At 40.8% G+C, this 8,933-nt stretch overlaps 1 protein-coding gene across 2 annotated transcripts in view; it reads left to right on the forward strand.

The window, feature by feature from the left end:
- The window catches only part of SNRNP40 (small nuclear ribonucleoprotein, U5 40kDa subunit), a 24,627-nt gene that overhangs the window by 3,519 nt on the left and 12,175 nt on the right, over positions 1-8,933 (forward strand). For both annotated transcript variants that reach the window (XM_006776464.2, XM_015572310.1), the window contains exons 3-5: positions 69-198; positions 1,466-1,559; positions 2,998-3,163. In XM_006776464.2, the coding sequence (XP_006776527.1) occupies positions 69-198; positions 1,466-1,559; positions 2,998-3,163 (390 nt within the window). The remainder of the gene's footprint in view (positions 1-68; positions 199-1,465; positions 1,560-2,997; positions 3,164-8,933) is intronic.

The following is an 8,933-nucleotide window of genomic DNA, read 5'->3' on the forward strand; positions in this document are numbered from 1 at the left end:
ACTCCCGTAATCTTCAGCTTCCTTTGCCAGTATGCAATGACTATCCTGTATTTCTCTTTTTTGTTTAGGGTCCTCCAAGGTGTTCCTCCCTTCAGGCCCCAATCATGCTTCTCTCGGGACATGAAGGGGAAGTGTACTGCTGCAAGTTTCACCCCAATGGATCCACCTTAGCATCTGCAGGATTCGACCGATTGATATGTAAGGCATAGTGTTCATAGTGTTTGAATCCGGAATAATCGCTATCTGCCAAATAGTGATTATTTTTTTAAAACCTTTGGTGCCACAGAAGGCATCAGTCTGATTTGGTCACATAACAAACTACATGGTCGTCAAAATGCTGAATGATCTTGATTGGAGAACTCAGTCCATGTCGTAAATACGAAAGGAATTATGTTACTGGTTGGAAAGTGAGTTGCTCTAGTTTGAGAATATCTTCCTCATGGAGGTGAATCTTGAGCTGATTTGGCAAGATAAGAATTCTAGGCTTAAAGATTAATGGGCGTAATAAAGAAAAAGAGACCATTTCTTTTCTCCAAAGGCAAGAGGCCCTCTTCTTGGTTCACTCTCAGAATCTTAGCATTTGGGGAGGAAGGGGGACTCTTAAAGTGGCAGCTCACGTGGATAATCTATCTATACGTTAGGATCTGCTACCGGATTCTCAACTCCTAGTCAGGAAAACCCATTTTTTGAGAAATAGGTAGAGGAAATCACTTTGGGGAAGTCATGAGAAAAAGTGAAAAAGAAGGTAACAGAAGCCTCTGACTTTATTTCTTCTGCCATCATTTGCTGCATTATGAGATGAAATTAACTCTTCGCTTATAACTCTGTACCTCAGGGTGGATGATAATTGTCTGTTTTGATTTAGGTGTTCTAGTTCTATGATCCTTAAACTTTCCGGTGGCCAAGCACCTGGAAGGCTTAGGCATCTTTGTAGAACATCCATAACTACCTATATGTATCTTATGCATAGAGGTGTTCCTTACTAATTCTCATTAATTTTACTTCTCGCTAGAACAAGCTCACTGTGGATAGCAACTGTGTCTATTCATTTACCTCGTTTTATCCCAGTACCTGGCATGTTATAGGTACTTACTACATGTGGATTAAGTAAATGTCGGATAAAATCATTGCCATGTGACCTTCAAGGCATTTGCAGCTTCCTCGGTTTTCCATAAGTGCTGCCATTTTGCAGTCTATATTCATAGGAGATGAGCAATAGTGAATGTCAGCTTTTTTAATATAGGAAATTACGGCTTAAAAATTGTATCCATTAACTTTTTTACCTTATAAAATGTGAAAATATTGCATTATTTTTGTTACAGTGTCAGGAAAATTGGCACAGCTGGTAGAACCAATAGTGTTCTAAGCACTATTGTTCTGGTAAATTCATAGGTACCCTTTCCGTGCCCACTAATAAATTTCCTTTTGCCTAGCAGTGCTCATAGAATTCCTGTCTTCCTAACAGTGTTGTGGAATGTCTATGGTGACTGTGATAACTATGCAACATTGAAGGGGCACAGTGGAGCAGTGATGGAACTGCATTATAACACAGATGGCAGGTGAGTATTCTGCATAGTAGAATGACGGCTGCTACTTACACTAATTCTCCTTGGCATCCTTTCACATTTTATCCTTGAGTTTTCTCTCTCAGGAGACCATGCTATCAAAAACTGCTGCATTTGGGCAATTGCTTTATTCTATCACTGTCACGCCAAGTAAGGAGTTTATTGCTCCTTGTAGGCATTTAAAAATACATCATCTCTGTCATCTAATATGTCAACATCTCAGACAAATTTATTCTTTCTTAAGACATAAAACAAAGTAATTTTTATATGTATAAATTAGCTATTTTTATTATGAAAGTAATAAAATATTATTTTGAGAAACTAAGACAAAAAAACAGAACAAGGAAAAAATAGCCCATATTCCTGCCAGTCCAAAGAGAATAACTTAATGTTATGATACATTTTTCTCAAGCCTTTTTTCCTACTCTAAACTGTTTGGTTTTTACTTAATATGTTAGAGCTACGTTTACGACCTTGTCTGCTGCTTTTTTCCCTTAACATTATTCACCTAACATGCTATTTATCATAAGCATTTTAATGATTGCATAATTTTAGAATAATTACAAATAATATAGAAATGTGGTTTTTTTGGGTTTTTTTTTTAAATATATTTTATTGATTTTTTACAGAGAGGAAGGGAGAGAGATAGAGAGTCAGAAACATCAATGAGAGAGAAACATCGATCAGCCACCTCCTGCACATCCCCAACTGGGGATGTGCCTGCAACCCAGGTACATGCCCTCGACCGGAATCGAACCTGGGACCCTTCAGTCCGCAGGCCGATGCTCTATCCACTGAGCCAAACCGGTTAGGGCTAGAAATGTGTTTATAAAAGGCATTAATCCCATTGGGTATTTCAGTAAATAGTCATTGTTTTAAACCTCTGATCTGTAAAACCTAGGGTTCCCTGAATCGACTGGTACATAGCCTTGTATACATTTTCTTATTAATATTTAAGTAAAGAATGCCTTATAATAATTATAACTTATGAATTGTCCTCAGAGACAAAATAAAAATTTTGATTTTTAGGGAAAAGGTTGGAGTTGCTGAGCCATTGGGTTAAGAATTGCTAATTTCTCTTACTTCTGCAGCAAGGAGTGATTTAATATTTCCAAGTGGGAGGATGTCTTATGTATAAAGTCTTATCTATCACAAAGAAGGAAAAGATTAAGAAAACTGCTGTATTAAGTGTTCACTCTATCATGGGGACTGATAGAAGGAAATCCTTTTTACAAGGGTAGACCTCATAACGGATCTAGAGCACCAATAGGATTTTGGTAGATAGGGCGAGGCAGGCATTCCAGCATCATGTGCCAGACTGTCAGAGGACATGTCAATGATCTTAAAGGGTTGGGCACATTTTGGTAAGTGGGGAAGATAGATTGCTGGGGTTCGTATTCACTTCTTTTTTGTTCTTCCTCTTACCTTCTAGTATGCTCTTCTCAGCATCCACAGATAAAACTGTGGCAGTGTGGGATAGTGAAACAGGTGAAAGGGTTAAAAGGCTGAAAGGACATACTTCCTTTGTGAATTCCTGTTATCCGGCCAGGAGGGGCCCCCAGCTTGTCTGCACTGGAAGTGATGATGGTACAGTTAAGGTAGGTGATGTTGTCTCTCTGAGTGTTGCAATTTCTGAGGTGACATAATGTGAACTTTATCTTGCCTTACCCTCTGTGTTGTACCCTCCTCACCACAACTTTGTTTTAGCAGTCATTTCCCAAAACAGATGCTTTAAGTATCTAACAGAATAATATTAGAACCAAATCAAATCATTGTGACTTGGATTAAAATGGATCACCTGAATTGGATTCTTGGCTCAGCTGTTTACTTAGTTGTGTGGTCTTAGGCAGTTTTTCTTATCCTCAGTTTCTCAATCTTTACGGTGGTGATAGTAGTATCATGTCTTACAAGGCTCTTGTGAAATTGGTGAGTATATAGAAATGTCAGTACATGGTTTAGTAACACAGGATGGAATCTTAAAGGTCATTTGGTCCAATGATTTCCAACCTGTGTGCATATCAGAATCACTCAAAGAATCTGTTAAAAAAAAAAAAAAAACAACCAGATTCTGATTCAGTAGGTCTGAAGTGAGATTTCTTTTTTTTTTTAATTAAGACTATTTTTAAAGCAGTTGTAGGTTCACAGCAAAATCGAGGGAAAGATTATAGAGATTTCCCATGTATCCACTGTCCCACATATGCACAGCCTCCCCCAGAGTGGCACATTTGTTACGATTGATGAACCTACATTGATACATCATAACTACCCAAAGTCCATAGTTTACATTAGGGTTCACTTTTAGTGTTGTACATTCAGTGGGTTTGGACAAATGTATACTGACATGTATTCATCACTATGGTATTATACAGAGTATTTTCACTACCCTAAAAATCCTCTTTGCTCTGCCTATTCATCCCTTCCAAGCCCTGGCAACCATTGATCATTTTATTATTTCCATAATTTTGCCTTTCCCAGAATGTCATATAGTTAGAATTATACAATATATAGCTTTTTCAGATTAGCTTCTTTCTCTTAGTAATATGCATTTAAGATTCCTCTATGTCTTTTCATGGCTTCATAGCTCATTTCTTTTTAGTGCTGAATAATATTCCATTATTTATGTATTTACCTACTGAAGGACATCTTGGTTGCTTCCCAGAGTTGGCAAGTGGGAGGCATCCGATCAATGTTCTCTCATATTGATGTCTCTCTCCCTTCCTCTCTCTCTAAAATCAATCAAAGTGTATCCTCGGGTGAGGGCTTAAAAAAAAAGTATGTTTTAGTGGGCCAGAGTAGCATGTCAGAGCCCAAGTGAGGTGAGGAGGGCATCCACACAGGACAGGGTAGGCAGCCTGGGGAATTGGAGGATGAGGAAGGAGGCGCTGCCCAGAATGGAGAGTCAGTGCCCTAATGGGGTAAAAGGATCATCTACACGTTGGTGAAGGAGATAATATAGTGTCAGAACCTGAGCTGAGGGTGCTCAAACGGGGCAGGTGTCTGAGGCTGATCAGGATGAAGATGGCATCCCTAGGGAAGGGCAGCCTAGAGGCGGGTATTAAAGCCCAAGCAGAGTGAAGAGGGTGTTGGTTCACCCAGGGATGACCCAAATGGGATGAGAAAGGGGTGCACATAGAGTTAGCTGAGAATGGGAATCACGGTTCAGGAAAAAGGGTATCTATTCAGGGGAAGGGTGGAAGAGGATATGGGAGGTTGGTTATACAGGAAGTTTGATCACATAAGTATAATGGAAGACAGACTACTCAACCATCAGAGAGAGGAGTTACCAATACTGAAGTAGAGAAAACTAAAATGCATCGTGTGTTGTTGGTATCAAATTGGAATTATCAGTGTGAATTTAAGACATTCAATATACAAACAAACAGATATAGAAAAAAAATGAATGTAGATGTGTGTGTATACCTATGTATACATATATTTTCTAACTGACCACTGAGAGGGTTTAGGAATAATAACACCCCAACAGCAATGAGCACATCTACTGCTCAGGTCGTGGCCTTTAAAGTACCATTTTCCACTAAAAGGAACCAGGGCTCCTTTTAGGACTGGGCAGGGAAAGTACTAGATGAGCCTTGAACATCTTATGCAAGAAAGCTTGTCAAAGAACATCTTAATCAAATTATCAAATTGGACTTTATTAGTAACTAGAGGCCAGTGCACGAAATTATCCATCTTTTTTAAAAAAATTTATGGTTAATGCTGCTATAAACATTCATGGTCAAGTGTTTGAACACCTATTTTCATTTCCCTTGGCCGTATATCTAGGAGTCTGGTTGCTGGGACATGGTAATTCTATGTTTAACTTTTTGAGGGACATCCAGAGTTTTCTGTAGCAGCCTCATCATTTTACATTCTCATCAGCAATGTATGAGACTTTTTCAACGTAAGAATCCCCAATTTTTTTACATCCTCGCCAACACTTGTTATTTTCTGTGTGGGTTTGTTACTGTTACTGATATTGTTACATCTTAATGAGTGTGAACTGGTACCCAATTATTGTTTTGATTTTTATTTATGATGTTGAGATCTTTTCATGTGCTTATTGGCCCTTGTTATATTTTCTGAAGAGAAAATTTTTTTAATGTTTTTATATATTTTAGGGAGGAAGGTAGAGGGAGAGTTAGGCACATCACTGATAAGAGAATCATTGATTGGCTGCCTTCTGCTCTCCCTCTGAGGATCAAGCCCACAATCCGGGCATGTGCCCTGACTGGGAGTTGAATTGTGACCTCCTGGTTCATAGGTTGACGTTCAGCCACTGAGCCACACCAGCTGGACCTGAAGAGAAATAGTTATTCAAGTCCTTGCCCATTTATTAATTAGGCTTGTTGTATTTTTGTCATTGAGGTATAATAGTTCTTTGGCTGGATACTAGACCTTTCTGAGATATGTGATTTGCAAATATTTTCTCCCATTGGCAGTTATTTCATTTTCATGATACTATCCTTTGATGTACAACAGCTTTCTGTTTTTATTAAGTCTAATTTATCTATTTCTTCTGTCACTTGTACTTTTATTGTCATATCTAATAATTCATTGCCATATTCATGGTCATGAAGATTTCCCCTTTTGTTCTCTTCTAAGAATTTTATAGTTTTAGCTTCTTTTTTTAAATATATATTTCTTTATTGATTTCAGAGAGGAAGGGAGAAGGGGAGAGAGAGATAGAAACATCAATGATGAGAGAGAATCATTGATCGGCTGTCTCCTGCACACCCCCTAGTGGGGATCAAGCCCGCAACCCAGGCATGTGCCCTTGGCCGGAATCGAACCTGGGACCCTTCAGTCCTCAGGCTGACGGTTTATCCACTGAGCCAAGCTGGCTAGGGCTATAGTTTTAGCTTTTACATTTAAGTCTTTGATTCATGTCAAGTTAATATTGACACGTGTGAGGTAAGGGTCTAGCTTCAACTGATTATCCAGTTGTCCCAGGGCCACTTGTGAAAAAACTATTAATTTCTTTCATCTGTATGGGCTACACATTTTGCTGCTTCTTTGCCTCATAATTTTTTTGTTGAAAACTAGACATTTGAATATAATAATACTAGAGGCCCACCGCGCGAAATCACACGGGACCCAGTGTCAAGTCCCCACCCACCCGCGCATGCAGCCCCGTCCACCTTGAAGACAGTTGTGGACGGAGATAAGAATAGTTTCCTGCCCTAACCTTTCCTTCTCAGGAGAACTTAAACTGACCTTCGTTGGAAGATAAGAATTGAACAGAGCAACACTTACTTGTTCCCATGAAGAAATCATGTGACATTCAGCAGTTGCCTTTTGGTGTTTGGTTGTGATGGCTGATGGCGTCACGACCATGGGGTTTTTATAATAGAAACTAGAGGCCCGGCGCACAAAAATTTGTGCACTGGGGGGATGGGGGAGTGTCCCTCAGCCCCACTTGTGCCCTCTCACAGTCTGGGACCCATCGGGAGATAACCACCTGCTGCTGGCTTAGGCCCACTCCCCGGGTGGCAGATGGCAGGCTGGATCCCTCGGTGCCTGTCCTGCCTCCCCAGGTCGCGCACACAGCAGGGCCCATCCGGGGGTTGGGGCACCGCCCCGGGTCGGGTCGCACACAGAATTCCCTGATGGAGGCCGGGTGGGCTGGCCGATCACTGCTGCACCACCCAGCCACCCTGGGTCAGGTCGCACATGGACGCCCGCTACCCCGGGTCGCAGATAGCAGGCCCGGATGGTGGCAGGGCAGGGGGAATAGCCAGGGCAGGCAGGATGGCGCTGTCCTGCCCTGCCTGCGGTATGCAATTGGCCGCCATCTTTGTTGGCAGTTAATTTGCATATCATGCTGATTAGCCAGTGGGAGGCGTAGCGAAGGTATGGTCAATTACCATGTTTGTCTATTAGATAGGATGGCAGTTCGGGAAATTAGATTCTCGTCAGGGTTTGTTGTTGCTGCTTGTTGTAGCTATTATTTATTTAGTGAATTTTCTGGTGTAATTTTTAAAATTTGCTTGTAGCCACTGAAGTCTCTTATTTCATTAGCTTAGTGGTTTGCCAATGGTTGGGCAAAGATTTCCTTAATGGCGGGGGGGGGGGGGGGGCGGGGGGCGGAGAAAGGCGGAGAGGGGAGACTCTCCTAGTCTTTGCAGAGTGGCTGTGTGTATGTGAAGGGGCCTGCCTTCACCTCTCAGCCAGGCAGTTCCAACTCTGCATTAGCCTTCATTTCCTGCTTGTACAGAGCCTACAGGTGAGCGTGTGGGGCCTTCTCAGTTATTTTCTGAGCATGCTCACAGCCATGGGCATGCACATGACCTATAGAGTCCCAGGAATGTGTTATAGCTTTTTTTTTTAAATATATTTTGTTGTTTTTTTACAGAGAGAAAGGGAGAGGGATAGAGAGCTAGAAACATCTATGAGAGAGAAACATCGATCAGCTGCCTCCTGCATGCCCCCTACTGGGGATGTGCCCGCAGCCAAGGTACATGCCCTTGACGGGAATCAAACCCGGGACCCTTCAGTCCACAGGCCGACGCTCTATCTACTGAGCCAAACCAGTCAGGGCTGTGTTACAGCTTTTCAAAGCCTCTCCTGTGTTCCAAGTTGTCTCATTCTCCCACTTTCAGTCTCCAGCTGTTTGGCTGTCTTTTATTTGCCCAAACTGTTAGTTCTTGCTTCAGCAAGCAGAGGCTAGTGTATTATTTGCCTCTAAATGTTTTTGGAAAATAACCTCTGCCTTGGGAGAGTTCCAGGTTAGGCAAAATAAAGGAAAAGCCTTTGAGCTCATCCTTCAGGGTGCCACCAGACAGGTAAAAACAACCACGTTCTTTAAGAATAAGGAATGTGGTCCATTTTGTTCCTTTCTATCCTGGGAACCTATACTGGGAATATGGGCTCTTGTCTTCAGAGGTATTGTTGAGTTAGGGGATGGAACCAGGGTAAGTTAAAACACTACAAAACTCTTCCTAAGACCCAGGGTTTGTTTTTCCTTCATTAAGTGTTTGCCTGGTTGCTATAAATTTTTGATTAGTTTCTAGAATTCTGATAAAGTTGATTCTGCTAATTTTTTGCTAGGTAATTCTCTGCTTTTGTGGAGGGACAGTCTTGTAGAATTCCCTACTCTGCAGTTTTTGCTGATGTAACTTCCTCTGTCTATGTACATATTTTTTTTTATTTTTATATATTTATTTCTTTTTTTTTTAATATGTTGAAATTTAATCTTTTTTTTTTAATTTAAATCTTTATTGTTATTAGTTTCTAATTCTGATAAAGTTGATTCTGCTAATTTTTTGCTAGGTAATTCTCTGCTTTTGTGGAGGGACAGTCTTGTAGAATTCCCTACTCTGCAGTTTTTGCTGATGTAACTTCCTCTGTCTATGTACATATTTTTTTTTT

The sequence above is a fragment of the Myotis davidii genome, unplaced genomic scaffold (assembly GCF_000327345.1).
Source record: "Myotis davidii unplaced genomic scaffold, ASM32734v1 scaffold228, whole genome shotgun sequence".
Classification (NCBI taxonomy): domain Eukaryota; kingdom Metazoa; phylum Chordata; class Mammalia; order Chiroptera; family Vespertilionidae; genus Myotis; species Myotis davidii.